This window comes from Bos mutus, chromosome 1 (genome assembly GCF_027580195.1).
Source record: "Bos mutus isolate GX-2022 chromosome 1, NWIPB_WYAK_1.1, whole genome shotgun sequence".
NCBI classification, from domain to species: Eukaryota; Metazoa; Chordata; class Mammalia; order Artiodactyla; family Bovidae; genus Bos; species Bos mutus.
Window position 1 is genome coordinate 122,846,757 of NC_091617.1, and position 27,649 is coordinate 122,874,405.

Below are 27,649 nucleotides of genomic sequence, written 5' to 3' on the forward strand. Positions count from 1 at the left end.
AGTCCATGGGGTGGCAGGTCAGACATGACTGAGTGAGTTTCACTTTTTCACTTTCACGCTGATTCAATGAGATAAGACCAGAATGCCCTTTCAACAGTATCTGCCAAATAGTAAGTTTCCAAACTATTTTATTTGTATTTGAGAAATTTGAGTTAAAGGGAGATAAGAGTACATGATCAATCTTCCAGGAGACACATACTTGTTTTTCAGACCACTATAATCTATATTCTACCTCTATCCCTCACTGTTACAAAAGTAAAAAGGGAAATACAATTAATACCTTATTAAATTCCTTTTAATTGATCTGTTTGTGATATTTGTCTTTATTGACCTCTTCTTCTAAAACCCATACTCAATCAACTTTTATTACACTACAATATTCTAGCAGACTAACTCCCTTTTCATTTCTCTTAGGTCTCCTTTTTGGGTTTTGACCCCTTTGATAACCTGTCTCTAAGGTGAGGTTTCCTGAAACTCTAAACTTGACCCTCTCCTTTTTTCTTCTCTTCACATATTTCATACTCTTCTATTATGGTCTCTTTGACATATGTAATTAATTCCTTCTAACTAATTAATTCTACTCTAATTTGAGTAGTAATAACACTCAAAAAAGATGTCCTCTTCATTAGAGGGGACTGGAATGCAAAAGTGGGGAGTCAGGAGCTACCTGGAGTAACAGGCAAATTTGGCCATGGAGTACAAAAGCAAGCAAGTCAAAGGCTAACAGACTTTCACCAAGAGGACACACTGGTCATAGCAAACAGCCTCTTCCAAACACAAGAGAAGATCCTAGACAAGGACATCACTAGATGGTCAATGTCAAAACAGATTGTTTATATTATTTGCAGCAAAAGATAGAGAAGTTCTATACAGTAAGAGAAAAGAAGACCAGGAGCTGATTGTGGCTCAGATCATAAACTCCTCATTGCCAAATTCAGACTTAAATTGAAGAAAGTAGGGAAAACCACTAGACCATTCAGGTATGACCTAAAGCAAATCCATTATGATGATTATACAGTGGAAGTGACAAATAGATTCAAGGTATTAAATCTGATAGACAGATGCCTGAAGAACTATGGAAGGAGTCTCATAACATTGTACGGAAGGCAGTGATCAAGACCATCCCCAAGAAAAAGAAATGCAAAAAAGGCAAAATGGTTCTCTGATGAGGCCTTACAAATAGCTGAGAAAATAAGTGAAGCTAAAGGCAAAGGAGAAAAGGAAAGATATACCCATTTGAATGCAGAGTTCCGAAGAATAGAAATGAGACAGAAGAAAAACTTCCTAGTGATCAACGTAAAGAAATAGAGGAAGTCAATAGAAGATGAAAGACTAGAGATCTCTTCAAGAAAATTAGAGACACTAAGGGAACATTACATGCAAAGGTGAGCACAATAAAGGACAGAAATGATATGGACCTAACAGAAAGAGAAGATATTAAGAGGTGGCAAGAATACACAGAAGAACTATACAAAAAAGATCTTCATAACCCAGATAACCACAATGATGTGATCACTCACCTACAGCCAGATATCTTGGAATGTGAAGGTAAGTGGGCCTTAGCAAGGATCACTATGAAACAAAGCTAGTGGAGGTTATGGAATTCCAGTTGAGCTATTACAAATCCTAAAAGATGATGCTATGAAAGTGCTGCACTCAATATGCCAGCAACTTTGGAAAACTCGGCAGTGGCCACAGGTCTGGAAAAGGTCAGTTTTCATTCAAATCTCAAAGAAAGGCAATGCCAAAGAATGCTCAAACTACTGCACAATTGCACTCATCTTATTTGCTAGCAAAGTAGTCCTCAAAACTCTCCAAGCCAGGCTTCAACAGGATATGAACCATGAACATCCAGATGATAAAGTTTGATTTAGAAAAGGCAGGGAACCAGAGATCAAATTGCCAGCATCTGCTGGATCGTTGAAAAAGCAGGAGAGTTCCATAAAACTTGTACTTTTGCTTTGTTGACATGCCAAAGCTTTTGACTGTGTGGATCACAACAAACTGTGGAAAATTCTTAAAGATAGTTATACCATACCACCTGACGTGTCTGTTGAGAAATCTGTATGCAGCTCAAGAAGCAACAGTAGAAGTGGACATGGAACAACAGCCTGGTTCCAAATACGGAAAGGAGTATGTCAAGGCTGTGTATTTTTACCCTGCTTATTTAACGTATATACAGAGTACATCATGCGAAATGCCCGGCTAGATGAAGCACAAGCTGGAATCAAGATTGCTGGGAGAAATATCAATAACCTCAGATATGCAAATGATACCACCCTTATGGCAGAAAGAGAAGAACTAAAGAGCTCTTGATGAAAGTGAAAAAGAAGAGTGAAAAAGCGGGCTTAAAACTCAACATTCAGAAAACGAAGATCATGGCATCTGGTCCCATCACTTCATGGCAAATAGATGAGGCAAGAATGGAAACAGTGAGAGTCTTTATTTGGGGGGTGGTGGGGGTTCCAAAATCACTGCAGATAGTGACTGCAGCCATGAAATTAAAAGACACTTGCTCCTTGGAAGGAAAGTTATGACCAACCTAGGTAGCATATTCAAAAGCAGAGACATTACTTTACCAACAGTGGACCATCCAGTCAAAGCTATGATTTTTCCAGTAGTCATGTATGGATGTGACAGTTAGACTATAAAGAAAGCTGAGCACCAAAGAATTGATGCTTTTGAACTATGGTGTTGGAGAAGACTCTTGAGAGTCCCTTGGACAGCAAGGAGACCCAACCAGTCAATCCTAAAGGAAATCAGTCCTAATGTTCATTGGAAGGACTGATGCTAAAACTGAAACTTCAATACTTTGGCCACCTGATGGGAAGAACTGACTCATTGAAAAAGGCCCTGATCCTGGGAAAGATTGAAGGTGGGAGAAGGGGACGACAGAGGATGAGATAGTAGGATGGCATCACTGACACAATGGACGTGAGTTTGAGTAGGCTCCAGTAGTTGGTGATGGACAGGGAGTCCTGGCATGCTACAGTAGATGGGTTCACAAAGAGTCAGACACGACTGAGCAACTGAACTGAACTGAACTGATGTGGTGATAAAGAAAGTCTTTTGAGATACAGACTCATTTTTTCATCATCCCATTGAATATCTCTACCTAAAATCTTCATTCACCCCTCTATTTATTTCTTGCTCTCTCTAGAAAACTCAACCAAAAAGCCCTTTAACAAAATTGACTGTTCTTTCCTTTGTTGATGCCTAATACTCTGACCTGAGTGATGAGGTAATTTTTAAAAGAGGAGTTTGTGCTTAAGCTTACTCTTAAAACATTATGAGTTGGGTGCAAAGAAAGAAGTGGGAAATAGTTTGATTAACAGGATAGTGTAAGAAAAGTTACAGATATGTCAGTTATAGCTTGAAATCTTCAGAAAATGCAAGTACATTGGTATGGCTGGAGTGAGGAGAGAGATAATTATGCTGATTTGAATACATTAAATGATTGCTGTATATAGCTTGCAGCTACAAGGGAAAAATGCTTGCATTGTGTTAAAAAAGAAGCAAAGAAGCAAGGCACACATATATGAGTGCATTGAATATCAGCTACAATGCAAGATATTTTTAAACAATTGCATGGAGAAAATCTTCTTGTGGAGAAACTAAATCAAAACACTTACAGTGATTAAAATGGTAAAATTATAAACTTTTATTATCTTTCTTTTACAATTTATGGGCTCCTATTTTCCCGAATATTTATTAACATGAAAGATTAAAAAAGAAAACAATTCTTTTAAAGTGTTCTAAGGGGCTTTTAAGAAAATCTGTTTAACCTTATCACTTTCCAACCTATATCCCCTTGTTGTTCAAACTTAATCAAGACCTAAACCAAACTCTTAATCCTGTTATCCTTTTGCTTGTACTGCTTATCCATTTCCCTCATGAATCTTCCTTCATTCCTATGAAAATAACTTATAATATTAATAATAGTTATAGTAGCAGTGAAAATAATTAATATTTACCACTGGTCATAGCAAACACCCTCTTCCAACAACACAAGAGAAGACTCTACACATGAATATCACCAGATGGTTGACACCAAAACCAGATCGATTATATTCTTTGCAGCCAAAGATGGAGAAGCTCTATACAGTCAGCAAAAACAAGACCGGGAGCTGACTGTGGCTCAGATCATGAACTCCTTATTGCCAAATTCAGACTGAAACTGAAGAAAGTGGAGAAAACCACTACACCATTCAGGTATGACCTAAATCAAATCCCTTATTATTATACAGTGGAAGTGAGAAATAGATTTAAGGAACTAGATCTGATAGATAGAGTGTATGATGAACTATGGATGGAGGACTGTGACATTCTACAGGAGATAGGAATCAAGACCATCCCCAAGAAAAAGAAATGCAAAAAAGCAAAATGGCTGTCTGAGGAGGCCTTACAAATAGCTGTGAAAAGAAGAGAAGCGAAAAGTAAAGGAGAAAAGGAAAGATAAGGCATTTGAATGCAGAGTTCCAAAGAACAGCAAGAAGAGATAAGAAAGCCTTTCTCAGCCATCAATGCAAAGAAATAGAGGAAAACAACAGAATGGGAAAGACTAGAGATCTCTTCAAGAAAATTAGAGATACCAAGGGGACATTTCATGCAAAGATGGGCTCGATAAAGGACTGAAATGGTAGGGACCTAACAGAAGCAGAAGATATTAAGAAGAGGTGGCAAGAACACACAGAAGAACTATACAAAAAAGATCTTCATGATCCAGATAATCACAATGGTGTGATCACTAACCTAGACCCAGACATCCTTGAATGTGAAGACAAGTGGGCCTTAGAAAGCATCACTACGAACAAAGCTAGTGGAGGTGATGGAATTCCAGTTGAGCTATTTCAAATCCTGAAAGATGATGCTGTGAAAGTGCTGCACTCAGTATGCCAGCAAATTTGGAGAACTCAGCAGTGGCCACAGGACTGGAAAAGGTCAGTTTTCATTCCAATCCCAAAGAAAGGCAATGCCAAAGAATGTTCAAACTATCACACAATTGCAGTGATCTCACATGAGAGTAAAGTAATGCTCAAAATTCTCCAAGCCAGGCTTTAGCAATATGTGAACAGTGAACTTCCAGATTTTCAAGCTAATTTTAGAAAAGGCAGAGGAACCAGAGATCAAATTGCCAACATCCACTGGATCATGGAAAAAGCAAGAGAGTTCCAGAAAAACATCTATTTCTGCTTTATTGACTATGCCAAAGCCTTTGACTGTGTGGATTACAATAAACTGAGGAAAATTCTGAAAAAGATAGGAATACCAGACCACCTGGCCTGCCTCTTGAGCAACCTGTATTCACGTCAGGAAGTAACAGTTAGAACTGGACATGGTAAAACAGATTGGTTCCAAATAGGAAAAAGAGCATGTCAAGGCTGTATATTGTCACTCTGCTTATTTAACTTATATTCAGAGTACATCATGAGAAATGCTGGGCTGTAGGAAGTACAAACTGGAATCAAGATTGCCAAGAAAAGTATCAATAACCTCAGATATGCAGATGACACCACCCTTATGGCAGAAAGTGAAGAAGAACTAAAGAGCCTCTTGATGAAAGTGAAAGAAGAGAGTGAAAAAGTAGGCTTAAAGCTCAACATTGAGAAAACGAAGATCATGGCATCCGGTCCCATCATTTCATGGGAAATAGATGGGGAAACAGTGGAAACCGTGGCTGACTTTATTTTTCTGGGCTCCAAAATCACTGCAGATGGTGATGCAGCCATGAAATTAAAGATGCTTATTCCTTGGAAGGAAAGTTACGACAGACTTAGACAGCATATTAAAAAGCAGAGACATTACTTTGCCAAAAAAGGCCCGTCTAGTCAAGGCTTTGGTTTTTCCAGTGGTCATGTATGCATGTGAGAGTTGGACTATAAAGAAAGCTGAGAACTGAAAAATTGATACTTTCATTTATTTATTTATTTTTTTCTTGGCTCTGAAAAGAGCCTTTGGGTTTGACAGCTCCTAAAAACATTTACTTGGAACTGGTGTATTAGGTGACAGCCTTGGTGCCCTCAGACACGGCATGCTTGGCCAGCTCCCCAGGCAACAGAAGGCGCACGGCGGTCTGGATCTCCCTGGATGTGATGGTTGAGCGCTTGTTGTAATGCGCCAGGCGCGATGCCTCGCCTGCGATACGCTCAAAAATATCTTTGACGAAGGAGTTCATGATGCCCATGGCTTTGGACGAGATGCCAGTGTCCGGGTGTACCTGCTTCAGCACCTTGTACACGTACACGGAGTAGCTCTCCTTGCGGCTGCACTTGCGCTTCTTCCCATCCTTCTTCTGTGCCTTGGTCACCGCCTTCTTAGAGCCCTTCTTCGGAGCAGGAGCAGATTTAGCCGGCTCAGGCATGATAGAAGAATGACAGACAAAATAAACTGACAGAGAAAACTGAATAATCAAATTGATGCTTTTAAACTGTGGTGTTGGAGAAGACTCTTGAGAGTCCCTTGGACTGCAAGGAGATCCAACCAGTCCATCCTAATGGAGATCAGTCCTGGGTGTTCATTGGAAGGACTGATGTTGAAGCTGAAACTCCAATACTTTGGCCATCTGATGTGAAGAGCTGACTCATTTGAAAAGACCCTGATTGGGAAAGATTGAGGGCAGGAGGAGAAGGGAATGACAGAGTATAAGATGGTTGGATGGCATCACCGACTCGATGGACATAGGTTTAGGTGAACTCCGGGAGTTGATGACAGATATGGAGGCCTGGCGAGCTGCAGTTCATGGGATCACAAAGAATCGGACACGACTGAGTGACTGAACTGAACTGATTACTTATTCTAATTCCAGCATGATTATAAACCCTTGAAAATATGTTTGTTAAACTTCAAAATAATGTGACATGAGATGATTATTAAAAGTACAGTTCAAAACACCTGTTTACTCTAACTCATCCTACCCTAGATTTTCCAATTTTTATTTAATAGTTTGTACTAAAATTTCACCCAAAGTTACATTTTATCCTTCTTACAAATATAGTTTTTGAAATATAATGTAAGTTCCATATGATCGGATATGAAGTTAGTACATCCTTCCTTTGTTTCTTCCTCCCTTTTTTCCTTCCTTAATTTCCTATTTGCAGTCTCTTTTTTTTCCATGATTTATTCCACTTTGGTCATGTATATTGATATGTATTATTAAATTAAAACACAAAGGAAAAGTTGGATAATTTCCAATTATAAGTTTGAGAAACAATTGTATGTAGAATGACATGTAAATGTAGCAGGTGTATGTTGCAAATGGTAGGTATTTGTTTAGAGTATAAATAACACATGAAAACTAAAATCCTACAATGCTCTGAATTCATAAATTTTACTATTAAAAAAATAAGCCTTATAGATAATAATAGGGTAGAGAAGTTGCATTTGGACTCCATGATTTCATTCACATGATGTCATATTTAAGGGTATGGAAACAGCTACATTTGGAGATGACATTTATAGATGTAACTTGAATAAGTAGAATAATTGAGATAATTTTGGTGAAACCTCGTTATTAATAATTTTTGTTTCAATTTTATTTTCAACTGAATATTTGTGAGAAAATAATGGAATTAACAAATGAAAAACAGCTGTCAAAAGTCTACCAAACAATACTAGCTTGTAAATGCTAAATTTTTATGAGTGTATCTATAAACATCGAGTCATGACTTTTACTAGAATGGAAAAATAATTAAATTGAGTCAAAATCTTGATGACTTCATGACATGAAAGTGGAGTATATTATTTAGAAAACATTAATGATATATTTAATGACTCTAGGGAAATATAATGAAAAAAGTTAACGATAAAAATGAGAATCCTTTGTGCAAAGTTTTCAATCAAAATGTCCAAACACATACTTAAAATTGGATTAGAATCACTTAAATTGAAAGAAAACACATAACACTGAAGTTCAGGAATGAATGTAGTAAAGTAGGAATTTTATACATCTTGAAAGATGTGTTAGCTATGTATAGAATTTTAGTGAGAGGGACATGAAAAAGAAGGATGCTGGACTTAAACTACTGAACTTTGATGATGTAAAATTTATTTTTAATGAGCTTTATGTTAGGATTATTCTTATATTTTATTATTTTGTTATAGTATAAGAGAAACTATGTAGAAGGAAATGGCAACCCACTCCAGTATTCTTGTCTGGAAAATCCCATGGATGGAGGAGCCTGGCAGGCTACAGTACATGGAGTCCCAAGCGTCAGACATGACTTAATAAATAAACCACCACCAAGAGAAATTAAGACTCATTTCAGCTTGTAGACAAAGCACAATCTTAGTAAGTAAAATTCATCTATTCTCATAAATCTGATTCAAGTTCGTAAATGAATAGCTTTTCTTTCAGATATAGTCTTTTTCTTTCTTTCAATATAGTAACATAATGGTATTGACTTCTCAGATGAGAGAATCAAGATTTAGGGACTCTCTAGAAAAATATAGAACTGCATATGTGTAAATAGTGAATGACTTGCCTGTGAAGATCTGCTTGTGTTTAATATCATCAGCACAAAAGACTACAGGTCTTCAGGGAAAAACATTTCAGTATTACTTTTGATGTATCTGAAAAAGAAGCAATATTCAAAGCTGTTTCTACAAAATAAAGTAAAACAAAACAAAAGCAAAAACAGAAAAGAAATCGACACAAATAACATATTGGAACAATTTTTAATGTAGCTAATTTGTGAACTTGTGCTGGAATTGAAACATTTATGTGTTATAAACTTAGAATGAATACATAGATTTTAGGTATATATGGAGAAAGTTGATTTGTTTATCATGCCTCTCTCTCTCAAAAAAAAAAGTGGTATTTAAAAAAAATCTTTATTAGATTGCTCTCTATGGTAAATGTCTATAACATAATAGTTTCTATTAATCCTTAAAATAGTTTAAAACATTATTAAAATGTTTGCATGGAGAGTCTTGAATTTAAAAAGTAAGCTTAACCAGGGTGGGGACAAAATGGCAGAGCAGGAAGATCCTGAGCACACCTCCTCCAACAGGCACACCAAAAGTTTACAGAGAAAGTATTGATGACAATGAACCGAAGAGTAGCAGAAAAGAGCTTCCAAATCTGAAGATATAAATAATAATCTGTAAGAAGTCAAGTAAAAGGGACATGGAAGAAGTGAAAGTCACTCAGTCATGTCCGACTCTTTGCGATCCCGTGGATTATACAGTCCATGGAATTCTCCAGGCTAGAATACTGGAGTGGGTAGCCTTTCCCTTCTTCAAGGGGGTCTTCCCAACCCAGGGATCGAATGCAGGTCTCCCACATTGCAGGCAGATTCTTTACCAGCTGAGCCACCAGGGAAGCCCAAAAGGGACATACACAAGTATAATTCAGACACAAAAGTGGGGGTAGGCAACCCACAAACTGGAGAATAATCACAATTGCAGAGGTTCATCCCAGGGAACAAGGGGTCTGAGGCCAAGATTTAGCTCCCCAGTCTAGGGGCTGTATGAGGAAGACAAGCTCCAAGAATATTTTGTTTTGAAGATCAGTAAGGCTTGCATATAGGAGAGACAGAGGGTTATAAGAAACAGAGACTCCACTCTTAACGGGTTCACACAAAATTTCACACACTCCATGACCTAGCACAGAAGCAGCTATTTGAAAGAAGCCTAAATCAGACACACTTGCTGATCTTGGTGAGCCTCTTAGAGAGGCAGGAGGTAAGCAAGACCCCTGGGAATGTAGATATTAGCAGCAGCCTTTTTTTTTTTTTTAATGGAATTTGTTCTACTACAAGTACACTGGAGCTGGCAATCACCATTTCTGAGTCCTCCCTCTAGACTATTAGTGTAGTACTTGCCTGCCCACCAGCCAGTCAGCACCAGTCCTAGCACTCTGGGGCCCTGGGAACCAACCCTACACACTAGCGGACCAGCACCAAACCTGCAGCCAAGTTTCCTGAGACCTGGCCCTGGCACATAGCTCTGATGACCAGAGGGCAAGGTGCTGCTGGGCCTTATATAACATATCCTATATTAGACCACTTATGAAAGGCTGAGGAAACTAACTGACCTATCTAAAATAAAGAAATAAAAATAAAGAATTAGGAAAAATTAGGTGACAGAGGAATATGAGCCAAATATGACCGAGGAATATGAAGGAACAAGAGAAAACCCCAGAAGAAGAACTAAGCAGAGATAAGAAATTTATCCTCTACAAAGTCCAAGCTAATGATCATAATGATCTCAACAAACTCAAAGAATAGATGAACACAGTGAGAAGTTTAACAAAGAGAAAATATAAAGAAGAATCATGGATGAAGAATATAATAAACTAAACTTAAAAATATTCTAAAGGGAATCAACAGTTGATTAGATGATACAGAGGAATGAATCAGCACACTGGAAGACAGAGTATTGGAAATCACCAAGCTGAACATTAAAAAAGAAAATGCAACTAAAAACAAAATGAGGATATGCACAAACAGGAAGTGTGTTGTGGCCATGGAGGATAATGGGCAAAGAACTTCCCAGAGCTCAGGGCCTCAGAGGACAGTAGTCATGAGACCATCTTCCACCACATTCTCTTTTCCCTTCTTGCAACTCAGCTTTAACTACACAGGTATGAACAATATCTTAGGGCTTGTGGAGAAAAAATAAAAATCTGAGTTCCAGAATGACTACATAGAACAGAGAAACCAGCCAACTTGGAAAGCTGGCTTTATGTTATTCATAGGAGAGGAAAAAAAAATATTTCTATCTTCATTAAACCATACTGATTTCTTTAAAATGAGGATAGTTTTAACAAACTTCTTGAAAAACATTGAGCATATCAAAACTTCTTCTATAGAGGTCTCAGAAGAAGAGATAAAATGGAACAGAGAACTTATTTGAAGAAATAATAGCTAAAAACTTCCCTAATCCAGAACAGGAAACAGGCATCCAGGTCTAGGAAGCACACAGAGTTCCAAACAAAATGAACCCAATAAAGTCTAAACTTAGACACATAATAAATAAAATGGAATAATTAAAAATAAAAAGAGAATCTTAAAAGCTATAAAGAAAAAAAAAAATAGTTACGTTCAAGGGAATCCCCTTAAGACTAAGACTGTCAGCTGATTTTTCAGCAGAAACTTTGCAGACCAAAGTGGAGTGGCATCATATATTCAAAATGATAAGGAAAAACACTTACAATCAAGAATACTTTATCCAGCCAGGCTATCATTTAGATCTGAAGGAGAGATAAAGAGCTTTACTCTTTAGCATTTTAAGACAGTTACTGTCTACTGAAAGAGTTCAGCTCCAATAAAATAACTTTATAAGAAATGTTAAAAGGACTACTCTATGGAAAAAAGGCCAAGTTAGAAGTATGAATATTACAAAAGAAAAAAACCTCATTGGTAAAGGCAAATGTACAGTAAAGACGGTAGATTAACCATTTGTAAAGCTAGTAGGAACTCTCCCAATAACAGTAGTTAAATCATCCATATCTACAGTATGTAGTAAAAGGAAACACACAGACACAACTGATTTAAATATGTCAAAAATATTAAATGTGGTGGGTGGGGGAGTGAAAATGCAGAGTAGATAGAATATATTTAAACTCAAGAGATCATCAACTTAAAATAATCTTATTTATGCATGTATATATGTATACATGTATTTTTTGTAGTAGTTGTTTTATATATAAATCTCATGGTAACCACCAGCCAAAAATCTCAAATAGGTACACACATACACAAAAGGGAAAGGAATTGAAACATTAACACTGAAGATAGTCATCAAATCACAAAGAGAACAATAGAAGCAGAGAGAAACACAAAAGAACTTCAAAAACAGTTAACAAAATGGCAATAAGTATATACATATCAAGAATTACTTTAAATGTAAATGGAGTAAATGAGTCAAAGGACATAAAGTGGCTAAACAGATAAAAGGAAGCAAGACCCACATATATGCCAACTACAAGGGATTTATTTCAAACTTAAAAGACATACACAGACTGAAAGTAAGGGAATGGAAAAAAGTGTTTATGAAAATAGAAATGAAACAAGCTGGGGTGACAATATTAACCTCAGACCAAATAGTCTTTAAAACAAAAACCATAAAAAAGACAAGAAGGGCATCACTTCTTTGTGTGGTGAAGTGATCACACAAGAAGACCAATTCAACAAGAATATAAAATAATAAAATATATACATGTTCCTTATGTAGAAGCAATGAAATAGATACAGCAAATAATAATAAAGGAAGAAACTGATAATAAGATAATGTAGAAAATCACTCCATTTATATCAATGGACAGATCATCCAGAGAGAAAATCAATAAGAAAATGCTGGCCTTAAAAACATATTAGACAAGGTGCACTTACTAGATATATCTAGAACATTCCATAAAAAAGCACTAGAATATATTCTTCTCAGATGTACATGGAGCATTCTATAGGATAGATCACATGCTAAGTCACAAGTCTCAGTAAATTTAAGATGATTAAAATCACATCAAGCATCTTTTCTGACCACAATGTTGTATGACAATCAACTACAAGAAAACAAACTACAGAAGACACAAACATATGAAGGCTAAATGATATGCCAGTGGACAACCTAGAAGAAACAGATAATTCCTAGAAATGTACAATATCCTAAGATTGAATCAGGAAGAAACAGAAAATATGAACAGACATGGTTAGTAGTAATAAAATTGAATCAGTAATCAAAATTTTCCAACAACAAAGTCCAGAACCAGAGGACTTCATAGGTGAATTCTACCAAAAGTTTAAAGTACACACCTATCCTTCTCAAATTATTTCAAAAAATTGAAGATAAGAAAACACTTCTGAATTCTTAAGGACAACATCATCCTGATACCAAAATCACACAAACATTTCACACACACAAAAAAAATGACAGACCAATATCACTGATGAACATAGATTCAAAAATGCTCAAGAAAATATTAGCAAACTTAATTCAATAATACATTAAAAGGATCATACACCATTGTCAAGTGAGATTTATTTCCAGGGAAGCAAGGATAGTTCAATATCCACAAATCAATTAATATGATACATTCCATTAAAAATTGAAGAATAAAAGTTATATGATCATATCAATATATCAGGAAAAGCTTTGGATAAAATTTATCATCCATTTATGATAAAAAACGCTCAATGAAGTATCTATAGAAAGAACATGCCTCAGCATAATAAAGGCCACATATGACACACCCATAATTACCATTAAGTACGTGCTCAGTTGCTCAGTCATGTCTGACTCTTTGAGACCTTAAGGACTATAGCCAGTGAGACTCCTCTGTCCATGCAATTTTTCAGGCAAGAGTATTGGAGTGGGTTGCCATTTCCTTCTCTAGGGTATCTTCCTGACCCAGGGATTAAACCCACATCTCCTGTGTCTCCTACACTGCAGGCAGATTCTTCATGGCTGAGCCATTGGGGAAGTCCCAACTACCAGCATAGCCAATGATAAAAAGCTGAAATCATGTCCTCTGTTATCAGGAACAAGACCAGGATCCTACTCTCACTATGTTTTAGTCATCATAGTATTGAAAGTCCAAGCCACATCAATCAGAAAGATAAAGAAGTAAATTAATCTAAATCAGAAATGAAGAAAAATCATCACCTTGTAAATGATATACTATACATAGAAAATCCTAAAAATGCCACTAAAAACCTATTGCACCTCATCAATGAATTGAGTAAAGTTGCAAGATACAAAATTATTGTACAGAAATCTGTTGTGCTTCTATAAACTGACAACAAACTAAAGAAAGAAAAATTAAGAAAATAATATCATTTATAATTGCATCAAAAAGAATAAAATATCTAGGTATAAATCTAACCAAGAAGCTAAAAGATCTATACTTGGAATACTATAAACCACAGATGAAAGAAATTGAAGATGATACAAACAAATGGAAAGATAATCATGCTCATGTATGATAAAATTAATATTGTTAAATGCCATAAAATACATGACAAGGGGGCAAGGCAATCTACCAATTCAATTCAACCCCTCTCAAGATACCAATGGTGTTTTTCACAGAACTCTAACAAAGAATTCTAAAATTTGTATGAACACACTAAGACGCTGGATATCCAGAAGAATCTTGAGAAAGAAAAACAAAGTGAGAAGCATCACACTTTCTGGTTTCAAAGTATAATAACTAGGCTATAAAAATAAAAAACAGTAAGTTACTTGTACAAAAATAGACACATTGGTCAGTGGAACTCAATAGAGTATCCAGAAATAAACCTAAGCTTATTTGGCCAATTATAAAAGCAAAAAAAAAAAAAAAAACTAATAAATGGGCAGAGGACCTGAATAGAAATTTTTCCAAAACAAAAATACATAAAACCAAACAGCACATGAATAGATTACTCAACATCACTAATCATCAGTAAAATGCAAATAAAATCACAATGAGATATCACTTCACCTCTATCAGAATGGCTGTTATCAAAAAGACAATGAACAGCAAGTGTTGGTGAGGATATGGAGAAAAGGGAAACCTGTGCACTGTTTGTGGGAATGTGAATTGGTATAGTCACTATGGAAAACATACAGTTCTCCTAAAATTTAAAAATAGAATTATCCAACAATCTAGAATTTCTGCTTCTGGGTATTTTTCTGAATAAAACCAAAACACTAATTTGAAAATACATCAGCATTCCTGGACTTCCCTGGTGGCCCAGTGGTAGGGAATCTATTTTGCAATGCAAGGTATACAGGTTTGATTCCTGGTCCAGGAGGATACCACATGCTCCGGGGCAATTAAGCCCTCATGCCACAACTAACACTAGATGCAACCAAATAAATAAACATTTTTAAAAGAAAATATATCTGCATTCTTATATTCATTGCAGTATTGTTTACAATAGGCAAGATCTGGAAGCAATGTAAGTGTCCATTGGCAGTTGAATTGATAAAGATGTGGTGTGTATATGTATACATATATACACGAATATTACTGAGCCATAAAAAGAATGAAATCTTTCCATTTGTGACAACATGGATGGACCTAGGTATTATGCTAAATGAAATAAGTCAGGAAGAAAAAGACAAATCCATATAATTATGCTAAATGAAATAAGTCAGGAAGAAAAAGACAAATCCATATAATTTCACTTATATGTGTAGTCTAAAAATCAAAACAAATGAATAAACAATATAAACAGACTGAAAAATACAAGAAAACATGCAGTTGTTTTTCAGTGGGAAGTGGGGTGTCAGATTTAGTGGAATAGAGGAGGGTGATTAAGAGGTATGAACTTAAGAGGTATAAAATAAATGAGTTACATAATGAAACAGACTCCATAAAGAACACACTCAATAATAACATGTTAACTTTGGTGACCAGAGGTAACTAAACTTATGGTGGTGAACATCCTGTAATACATAGAAACATCAAATAATTCTGTCGTGCTCCTGGAACTGACATAGCATCGTATTGTATATTAATTATACTTCAGCTTAAAAAGAAAGGAAAAAAAGAAATTAAGCTTGGATAAAACATGTAAATATAGATAATCTCAATGCTTTAAAATTTTTATTCAATTGTTCTTTGATTGTCTTTATGATTGAAAATGTAGAATTAAAATGGCTAATGATTAAAAATTATAAGTAATTATACTTAGAATTTGATGAAAACTAAAACCTTATACAGAAAAGTAGTTACAGTGTTACATGGTATACTTCATATAACATATATATTTTCATATTTCATACTCCTATACATAAGATAAATGTTTGTACATGCCAGCATAATGTACCTTGGTAATTGTAGTGCAATTGTCCTTTATATAAAAGATTATCAAGTAAATATACATGATGTTGAAATCTACTTCTATAAATTATTAAAGTTTTATGCATGATTAATCTGGGAATTACTTCAATATTCTCTGTCCATGATAATATGTTTTGATATTTAATATGTGGCTACTACCCACTTCTATAGTTTGATATATTGTGCTTTGAAATGTATGGATTTTTTTCTTCTTTCAACTTTTTGATTTTCAGATAAAAATTGTAAAAGATACTTTCATAGACACTCAAAACAGTCAATTCAGAAAGATTTCCTGGAAAAATTTTGATGTGATAATAACTGATATGTGAACTACATGGAAACCAATTTCCATTCTTTCTAAAATGATCTAACAATACACGGTGATACTGTACTCTAAGCTAGCACTGTTCTTCTGTTTATAAGCAATAGTCCAACTTTATCTTCTAGAGATGTTTTCATTGTGTATTCTTTAACCTGTCATTTTCTACAGTTTCTAATTTCCCCCTATATAAATAAAAGATTATGAGACTGCAATGTTGGTAGAAATAATATTAAAAGACTAGATTTCTACCAATGCGACACATTACTCTTCACCCTATGTGAAAGACCACCATAAATCCAACACAACTAATCAAATATCTTTCTATCCTTGCACAGATTAGAGCCTTATTAGGAAACACAGGTTCTCATAGCAAATATTTATGTGTCAGTTGTCTCTCTGGAAGTACCATGACTCTCAATAAGTAGCAATTATTTATTCAAATTATTAATGATGGAACTTAAAAGTTAATAGAAATAAATTTCCACAAACTTTGTGTTTTAAAACCAGAAAATTATTATCTTACAGTTCTGTATATGTAAGTCTGAGACAGATCTCACTAGCTAAAATCAAGGTCCTATGAGGAATGGAGATTTTAGGAGAGTTCTGTTTCCTTGCTCATTCAGATAGTTGGCAGATTCAGTCCCTTAGAGTATTGAGACCCTTGTTGTTAGAGGTGCCAGACTGGCATTAGAGGTGTCAGATTGTTGTTAGAGGTTCCAGCTTTGAGGGGTCACCTGCATCACTTATCTACCTGCATCATGAGAAACGCTGGACTGGAAGAAACACAAGCTGGAATCAAGATTGCTGGGAGAAATATCAATAACCTCAGATATGCAGATGACACCACCCTTATGGCAGAAAGTGAAGAGGAACTCAAAAGCCTCTTGATGAAAGTAAAAGTGGAGAGTGAAAAAGTTGACTTAAAGCTCAACATTCAGAAAACAAAGATCATGGCATCCGGTCCCATCACTTCGTGGGAAATAGATGGGGAAACAGTGGAAACAGTGTCAGACTTTATTTTTCTGGGTTCCAAAATAGTGCAGCCATGAAATTAAAAGACGTTTACTCCTTGGAAGGAAAGTTATGACCAACCTAGATAGCATATTCAAAAGCAGAGACATTCCTTTGCCAACAAAGGTCCATCTAGTCAAGGCTATGGTTTTTCCTGTGGTCATATACGGGTGTGAGAGTTGGACTGTGAAGAAGGGTGAGCGCCAAAGAATTGATGTTTTTGAAATGTGTTGTTGGAGAAGACTCTTGAGAGTCCCTTGGACTGCAAGGAGATCCAACCAGTCCATTCTGAAGGAGATCAGCCCTGGGATTTCTTTGGAAGGAATGATGCTAAAGCTGAAACTCCAGTACTTTGGCCACCTCATGCGAAGAGTTGACTCATTGGAAAAGACTCTGATGTTGGGAGGGATTGGGGGCAAGAGGAGAGGGGACGACAGAGGATGAGATGGCTGGATGGCATCACTAACTCGATGGACGTGAGTCTGAGTGAACTCCTGGAGTTGGTGATGGACAGGGAGGCCTGGCGTGCTGCGATTCATGGGGTCGCAAGGAGTCGGACACAACTGAGTGACTGATCTGATCTGATCTGATCTGATATCTTCAAAGAGAGCAACTGTGGATCAAATACTTCTCACACTTCAAATTACTCCTTTTATCTTATTTCTGTCCCATTCTTGTGCCCATCTCTTTTGCTTTAATAGCTGATGTAACTAGATTGGGACCACCACCAGAGTCCAGGATAATCATCCCAACTCAAGATTTGTAACCTTAATCATATCTGCCAAGTCCCTATGACCATGTAAAGAAACATAATCCCAGGTTCCAGGCATTAGAATATGAACACCTTTGGGGGACCATAATTCTGCCTTCAATAATAAAAATAGTAAACATTAATTCTGTACACAGATAATTTTTAAGTGTTTTACATATATGAACTGATTTAAATCTTACAGCAACTCTATGAGGAAGATATTATTGATATTTCCATCTTATAGACAAGGAAAATGAGACGGAGAGATAACACAACTTGTCAAAAGTCACTCAGGTAGAAGGTCAAATAATCTTCCCATAGTCATGCAGTTGTAAGTCTAGAATCTAAATCTATGAGTTGACAGATTTTGTTGTTGCTTTTTCCCTGCTCTGTCTTACAGAGAGTCAAGTCATAGCTTTGAACAGAAACAATGAAGGTAAAAAGGTTTAAAAGTACTTCTCTAATAATTCATCCTAGAATTCTGACTGAAATCAATATGGGACTTATTAGCTGAGAATTTGTAAATATCTAGTCCCTATTTAAATAAAATGAATTAGGTTTTCTCCACACCAAGTTCAGGAAGATTTACCAGCTTCATTATTTCCTAGAAACCTTCATGATGTCTCAACTTGAAGCTCCATCAAAGTTAAGATATTTAACCATGTAGGGTCGGTCCTGAGTGAGTGTGAAGACAAATATATTTCAACAACTAGGGCTGTCTTGAAATTGTAGAAGCGTCCTAATAAAGTGATCATTCTTTTTCAAGGGCCTATGGACACAGAAAACAAGACTGGTGGAACAACAATCAACATTTGCTGGAATTTTGCTGTCAGAGTATGTGTGTGTGTGCATTTGTGAACACATGTGTGTGTATGTTAGTCTGGTAAAGAATTGCAGCTGGCCATATTTCAGAGGAAAACTTAAGTAGCATAGTTATTGTTAAAATGTATGAGTTATTTACTTCTAGATCACCTAAAAAATTATGTTAAAATAAATCTTGAAATACAGAACTTATTAATATAAAGACATTAACTTTGAAATGTAAAAAAAAAATGTTCTATTTGTGTCCTATATGTTAGGAAATAAATATTATAACCACACAGACATATTAAATGGCATTGAAACATGTAAAATATCATGTAAGAAACGAGTTGCCAGTCCAGGTTCGATGCACGATACTGGATGCTTGGGGCTAGTGCACTGGGACGACCCAGAGGATGGTATATGGGGGAGGAGGAGGGAGGAGGGTTCAGGATGGGGAACACATGTATACCTGTGGCGGATTCATTTTGATATTTGGCAAAACTAATACAATTATGTAAAGTTTAAAAATAAAATAAAATTAGAAAAAAAATAATAAATATTTAAAGCACAAACCAATGAAATCCAATAGTTTTTAAGGTTAGTGGTGCCACATTCCACCTTTGCTTCTGTCACTACAGTAAGAAAAACATGCCCTAAGGTATTTCAACCGTTTAATTGTGAGTTGCAATAAAAACCCCATTACATACCCTTATGAAAATCAATGAAGTCAATACAGCTTTAAAAATAATCTTGTTTGTAAATCCATGTACATTACAGTACAGAATCCTATATTCTCAGTGGTATATAACTAGATTTTAGTTATTATGTTACTAACAGAATAAAGTCTACAGCTTACAGATGAATATGTTTGCAACCATGAAATAGTTCATTATTTTCTCAGCTAAAATAATAACTTTCTTGATCCCCTTCTTCTTTCATTTATTTTGGAAACGCATTAGCAGCAACACACACCATTCTTGAGCAAAGAACAAGGAGCATAGCAAAGAGGTTGGGTTAAAGGAGGAAGAGAGCAAAGAGGGAAAGTGAATCACAAATATTTTGTACTGTAAAACTTGCAGATGATTGTACATCCTGTTAGCAAATGTAAGTCTCCATTTCTTTTAAACATAGTATCTTCTACTCAGTTTCTTAAAAGGGAAAAAAAAACATGCATTATCAACTAATGCTATGTTTTATCCCTAAGGAACAGTCTTTCTAGCACTTATACAAATAATTTAAATGTTAGGATGATATGTCTGCAAATAATTATTTATTAGTTTAAATTGATTTCATCATGAAGTCCTTTCAAGTCTATAAACATCAGAACTATGTTTGTATAAGTAACAACTCTTTCTATTACACTAAGACTACTCCAGACAGTTTTCCTTTATACCATGATTTCAAAAGCCTGTTTGCTTTTAGTAAGAATTTATTTATTTTTCTGTTTAAATGTGGTCATGATCCACCTAAACTACATAAACAGAAAATGCTTTGCAACTCTATATACAAAAATAAAAATGGAGTTTATTAGTCTTTCTCACTGTACACCATGGTAGTAAATTGGTCAGAAGTCTTAACAGAAAAACATAAACCTCTTGATATTTCCTTTTTCATTTTTTCCCCTTTCTTAAAGAACTCTCACATGCTACCAGTGTGAGTCTCACTGAATTGAAAGGTCAAGTTATTAGCAAAAGCTGATCTCTGTAATGTTACTTTGTCTCCAAAGAAAACTAAAATGACTCCTGGTGATACTCTGATCGGATATGCTCATCCCAGAGAGTTAAGAAACTGAAATTAAAAGGTCAGGAAGTCTTTGGGGATGCTGAAAATGCAATGTGGTATAAGGGATAATCTTCTACCCATGCTCAGGGTCTATAAATGCAGTTCTCTAAAGGCAAAGCTAATTCATCAGAATTAAATTCAACAAGAGGACCTTTTGAAAAAATACTTCATGTCCTGGGTACTGGTTATAAGAATACTTGTTTTGGATTCAAGATAAAAGAGCTAACCCCCATTCTGTCACTGAATTTTTACATGACCATGAACCATTTGCTTTATTTTTAGGCCTTAATTTCTTTATATAAAGTGAGGATTGGGGATCATTGAGTGAGTAAATGGAAACATTTATACCTTCCATCCTTAGTGTTTAAAAGGTAAAATTTAGGTGGATTACTCACTGAGGGTGTCATACCTAGCTGATCTCTAAAATCCTTACAGAGCCATATAAGACATACAACCACTCTTAAGAAGTATGTGCTTGTGCTAAGTCATGTCAGTCGTGTCCGACTCTTGGCGACCCTATGGACTGCAGCCCACCAGGCTACTCTGCCCATGGGACTCTCCAGGCAAGAAAACTGGAGTGGGTTCCCATGCTCTGTTCCAGGGGATCTTCCTGACCCAGAGATCAAACCCTTGTCTCTTACATCCCCTGCAATGGCAAGCGGTTTGTTTACCACTAGCGCCACTTGGGAAGCACCCTTAAGAAGTATCAGATCAGATCAGTCACCCAATCGTGTCCGACTCTTTGCGACCCCGTGAATTGCAGCATGTGAGGCCTCCCTGTCCATCACCAACTCCTGGAGTTCCTCAGACTCACGTCCATCGAGTCAGTGATGCCATCCAGCCATCTCATTCTCTGTCGTCCCCTTCTCCTCCTGCCCCCAATCCCTCCCAGCATCAGGGTTTTTTCCAATGAGTCAACTCTTTGCATGAGGTGGCCAAAGTACTGGAGTTTCAGCTTTAGCATCATTCCTTCCAAAGAAATCCCAGGGCTGATCTCCTTCAGAATGGACTGGTTGGATCTCCTTGCAGTCCAAGGGACTCTCAAGAGTCTTCTCCAACACCACAGTTCAAAAACATCAATTCTTTGGCGCTCACCCTTCTTCACAGTCCAACTCTCACACCCGTATATGACCACAGGAAAAAACCATAGCCTTGACTAGATGGACTTTTGTTGGCAAAGTAATGTCTCTGCTTTTGAATATGCTATCTAGGTTGGTCATAACTTTCCTTCCAAGGAGTAAGCGTCTTTTAATTTCATGGCTGCAGTCACCATCTGTAGTGATTTTGGAGCCCAGAAAAATAAAGTCTGACACAATTACCACTGTTTCCCCATCTATTTCCCATGAAGTGGTGGGACCGGATGCCATGATCTTCGTTTTCTGAATGTTGAGCTTTAAGCCAACTTTTTCACTCTCCACTTTCACTTTCATCAAGAGGCTTTTGAGTTCCTCTTCACTTTCTGCCATAAGGGTGGTGTCATCTGCATATCTGAGATTATTGATATTTCTCCCGGCAATCTTGATTCCAGATTGTGTTTCTTCCAGTCTAGCGTTTTTCATGATGTACTCTGTATATAAGTTAAATAAGCAGGGTGACAATATACAGCCTTGATGAACTCCTTTTCCTATTTGGAACCAGTCTGTTGTTCCATGTCCAGTTCTAACTGTTGCTTCCTGACCTGCATACAAATTTCTCAAAAGGCAGATCAGGGGGTCTGGTATTTCCATCTCTTTCAGAATTTTCCACAGAGTTCAGTAAATGGAGACAGATGTGTAAACAGGTTAGTGCAATAAAGAATTGCAGGTGTGCTGAGAGAGCTCTTAAGTTAGAATCAGGGAACTACGGAAAACTAGTTTTACTTGGGGCATTTTGAGGTGATTAGTCCAGAAACATTTTACATTAAAAATGATATTTGATATTTTTGGAAAGATGACAAGGGGTGGGTCAGATGCTTAGAAGAAAGGCATTCCCAGATGAAATAATAGCTAAAGCATAATGACTCCATGAAACATCTAGGCATGTTTAGAGTAACTATTAACAAATCAATAATGCTGGGGTGTCCACTCCAGCACTCTTGCCTGGAAAATCCCATGGATACAGGAGCTTGGTGGGCCTCAGTCTATGGGGTCGCTAAGAGTCGGACATGACTGAGCGACTTCCTTTCACTTTTCACTTTCATGCATTGGAGAAGGAAATGGCAACCCACTCCAGTGTTCTTGCCTGGAGAATCCCAGGGATAGGGGAGCCTGGTGGGCTGCCGTCTCTGGGGTCGCACAGAGTCGGACACGACTGAAGCGACTTAGTAGTAGTAATGCTGGGGTGTAGAATTTGAGGGTAAATAGGGCAAGAGAGAATCCTGGAAAGATGGGCAGAAGTTAAATTTTGTGTACTAGAATTCTTTCTGAAACAGTTTGAGCTATATCCTGTAGACAAAAGGATTTGAAAGAAGCAACAATATAAATAAAGTACCAGATTTTGTGTTACAGAAAGCTGCTTAAGGAGTAGAATATTAAGAAGCTATTACTGATTTGATATATGAATTTGGGGCAGTTAAAGTATAATTTTCCAAAGGCAAAACTCTGAAACTCATACAAACAGCAAATTAATACAAATAAATATTGTGCTCGACAAGTATTGTTTGTGAGGAAAACATTAACATTTGAGAAACTAGCTATTTATAAGCAACTTTAAAAAATGCTAGGTTAGATTTTTTTTATTAATTTTAAAACTTATTAATATCCAAAAAGGCAATAAAATACAAACTTTGAGTTATCCCTTCCATCAAATTGAAATGATTTGCATATCTACAGGGCAAAAATAAAAAAGCTAACATTTAACTTAACTAAATCTGAGACCTTTAATCAACAGCATATAGTGAATTGAAAAGTATCAATACATTTCCCTAAACTTTGAATGAATCCATGTTCCTGTGTGAAAACACATGTCATCCACCTTTTTGCCCATTTCCATCTGTGATAAATTTTCTTACTTAGGAAAACTATATTATTAGCATTTTAATATGTACTGTCCCTTCCATTAAGTTTATGAGTCATTTCATTACATGTAATTAAATAATTTAACATATGCATATTTAAAAACTATTATATCCTAGCATATTGTATAACTTATTTTGAACTTTCAGAGAAAATGTGCCACTTGAGAAAAACTTTTCTCTGAGAATCCTTATAAATAGCATTTAGCAGTGAACTCTATCATTTTTGAAACCTATTTTCAGAATATCTGTTTTGTCAAAGACTGTAACATATTATAACTTTTAAAAAGGCAGCTCTTTTTTTTCCATCATAACTGATTAGCTCACTATGCAAGTTTTCCTCTGAATAAATTGCAATCCTGGGCTTCTGAGGCCAGTGTTCTATAGGAGAAGCATGTGGACCTTAGGCAGGGCTATTACATCATTGAGATTGCTCTGCTCATCAGTAGCTCTTAGATTATACTGAAGGTAACAAGGAAGACTTGTGGCTTTTATTGGGTTTCCCTTGAATGTGGACTCTGTGGCCAGGAATCCAGTACATGCCATGTTGAATAAATCTGCTAGTATCCCTGCCTGTGGATGCTCATCCTGAATTTGTTTCCAAAAAAAAAAAAAAATTCTGTGAAATCAGCATCTTGACCATGCCTTACAGGATAATGACAATATTTTTATAGGAGAAACTAAAAGCTTGAAACTCATGATTTACTCCCACATTCCTTAGTAGGAAATATGAGTATATGCAGCAACATATTTTATATGTTGATAAGAAAGAAAGAAAGAAAGTGAAGTTGCTCAGTAGTGTCCAGCTCTTTGCAGCCCATGGACTGTAGCCTACCAGGCTCCTTCGTCCATAGAATTTTGCAGGCAAGAGTACTGGAGTGGGTTGCCATTTCCTTCTCCAGGGGATCTTCCCAACCCAGGGATCGAACCCGGGTCTCCCACATTGCGGGCAGACACTTCACCATCTGAGCCACCTGCGAAGCCCTTTATATGTCGATATGGTTTTATTATTACAAATGAGGACTAGGTGCCCTTAGTGAAAAATATGAAGAGTGCATTAATACCATATAGAAGAAATTCCAGCGATCTACTGGTCTAAACTCTATGTAATTGTATTTTGAACAAATGTCTTTCAATAGTTAATTGCTTTATAGCTAAAGGCCTGGTGCAGCAAGTCAGTAAGTTCTCCTTCCTAGTTGTTTATTTTCTAACTAATCTATCTTGGAGAATAAACTTGTGCTACATAGTTGAAAGTTAATTTCATTCCTCATGGAACAAATATTTATCAAATCTTTTCTCCTCTCCTCCTCCTATTTCCTCTTTATTTACTTAATGGTATTTTTGTGTGTGGTAAAAGGACTCCTATCCAAAAATAGCTATAAGGTGGTTTGCTACTGTTACCAGCCTGTTAACAATTTCTGCGAAATAAAAGTAAAATCTGGGTAATTAAGTCTAACCTTTTTTGTTTTATTAGTGTTCACAGAATACCACATACAGAGGCCTTGCACCCGGCACCTGGATCTGGAGTACTGTAACTCCAGGAGATACAGGAGGACAGAAGGGCCTGGGAGGGGCCTGTGTACTGGCCAACACATTATGCTGTTTTCTTACATTGATATAAGTGGCCCAAATGAAGAAAGTGGGGATAGGCTACGGGAAAGTTACTCGGTTGGCAGAAACCAGTCAGCCTAATTTGGCCAAACACTTTTGGAGCCAGTGAATAAAACAGGGGCTCCCTAACATCACTCAACTTGTATCTTTCCTGGGCTCCTTAGGACCCTTATTCTCTTGCTAATATTTGTGCCATGCATCCTAGATTCTCTGGCACCCTTTATCTCCAAAATGTTAGATCTGTAAAACTCCAAATAATGGTTGCTCAGGGATAGAACCATTTAGGGCTAAGCCCTGCTGATGATCAAACATATCTAAAGGCAGCCTCGGAGGAGAAGCTATGCTTCTCTCCCTGGGGGTTATGACGACACCCAAACCCAGCAGAAAACTATTACAGAATATGGACCTGTTGCCCCTCAGACTCTTCAAAAAAGACAAGGAGGGATGTGTCATTGGCAAAGCCCATTAGCAAGTCCTGGAGAATAAAAATATAATCTAAGTAATGAAATAAAGCCTGACCTTTTGATTTATTTTCCTTAATGCTTCATTTAGTTTCATTTGCACATAGGGGGCCACATGCAGAGGACTTATATCTGATACTGCTCACTGAGAAACAGCTGTGCTGGCATTTCAAGATGGCAGTGGAATAACTTCTGTGCTGAGACTCTGCGTGGGAACCAGGCCCTGAGATCAGGAGCATGAGCAGCACAGCCCCTCCTCATCCTCCAAAACTCTGCACCCTCCCCTCAAAGGAATTCCCTGGGAAGAGGCCCTGCCATGGACTGCCTTTCAAAGAGCAGGAACTTGTAGATTGTAGAGCAAGAATTTGGAACTTGTACCTCTCTGTTCTTTGAAGAAAGAACAAAGCTTTCTTCATTTTCTTCCTTTTTAAAAAAATTTTATTGGAGTATGCTGCTACTGCTAAGTCACTTCAGTCGTGTCCGACTCTGTGTGACCCCATAGAGGGCAGCCCACCAGGCTCCCCCATCCCTGGGATTCTCCAGGCAAGAACACTGGACTGGGTTGCCATTTCCTTCTCCAATGCATGAAAGTGAAAAGTGAAAGTGAAGTCGCTCAGTCGTGTCCGACCCTCAGCGACCCCATGGACTGCAGCCTACCAGGCTCCTCCGTCCATAGGGTTTTCCAGGCAAGAGTACTGGAGTGGGGTGCCATTGCAATGTTGCATTAGTTTCAGATGTACAGCAAAATTAATCTGTTTCCTTTGCTTCTATTCTGAACTAGGTCTCATCCCACTGATGCAGGTCACATGGGGCAGAAGAAACCTTATTGGAGACCAATGACTCAGAATGGTAGGTAATACTACCTAATATGAGATATTACCTGCATAATAATTGGCATAGGCCTACATAATAATAATGATACAATCAATATTCAGTTTAGTCAGTTCAGTCACTCAGCCGTGTCCGACTCTTTGCGACCCCATGAATTGCAGCACACCAGGCCCCCCTGTGCATCACCAACTCCCGGAGTTCACTCAGACTCACGTCCGAGTCAGTGATGCCATCCAGCCATCTCATCTTCTGTCGTCGCCTTCTCCTCCTGCCCCCAATCCCTCCCAGCATCAGAGTCTTTTACAATGAGTCAACTCTTCGCATGAGGTGGCCAAAGTACTGGAGTTTCAGCTTTAGCATCATTCCTTCCAAAGAAATCCCAGGGCTGATCTCCTTTGGAATGGACTGGTTGGATCTGCTTGCAGTCCAAGGGACTCTCAAGAGTCTTTTCCAACACCACAGTTCAAAAGCATCAATTTTTCAGCACTCAGCTTTCTTTATAGTCCAACTCTCACATCCATACATTATCACTGGAAAAACCATAGCCTTAACTAGATGGACCTTAATAATATGATTATTAATAGTAATAATTTTATCACTAAATTCCTAGATATTGATTTTAGACAAACTCCTTTTTTTTTATTTTATCAAATAAAATAATTTTATTTGATAAAATAAAATTAAGAGGTATACAAAGATATGTAAGTAATCAATGGCTCAGTGGTAAAGAATCTGCCTGACAATGCAGAAAACATGAGTTCGATCCCTGGGTGGGGAAGATCTCCTGGAGAAGGAAATATCAACCCACTTTGGTATTCTTGTCTGGGAAATCCCAAGGACAGAGGAGCCTGGCATGCTACAGACCATGGCATTGCAAAGAATCAAACACAATATAGCAACCAAACAGCAACAATCAAATGGTACAAAAATCTATAATTTAAAACTATAGTTGGAAGCCAATTTTTAAAATATTTTTGTATAAAGAAATAAAACTAATACTAATAAAACTAATCTTTATAAATAATGTAAGCAATTCAGAATTCCTGCCACTAAAATGGCATCATTCCAATCATCATTTTATTCATGCCTACAGAGAGAAGATATAGTTTTATACTTCTTTTTTAAATAGAAAGAAGTACTAGATATATTTTAAAAATTGAAGAAACTTCTAATATTTAAATATTTATTCACCAAATGATGTGTTTCTTAAAAGAACCTTATAAAATTAAGAAAACAGATTTTGTATTAAGCAGTTGAGGTCATTAGTTTTTAACTATCAATTTCAATTACTATGCAAGCATGTGAGATGAGTCCAATT

General features: G+C 36.7%; 1 protein-coding gene across 1 annotated transcript; it reads right to left on the reverse strand.

Annotated features, from left to right (window-relative positions):
• Positions 1 to 5,998: 5,998 nt before the first annotated feature.
• Positions 5,999 to 6,386, reverse strand: LOC138991090 (histone H2B type 1-K-like). Its single transcript, XM_070384374.1, has one exon. The coding sequence runs from the start codon at positions 6,359 to 6,361 to the stop codon at positions 5,999 to 6,001; it is 363 nt and encodes a 120-aa protein (XP_070240475.1). The 5' UTR covers positions 6,362 to 6,386.
• Positions 6,387 to 27,649: the final 21,263 nt, after the last annotated feature.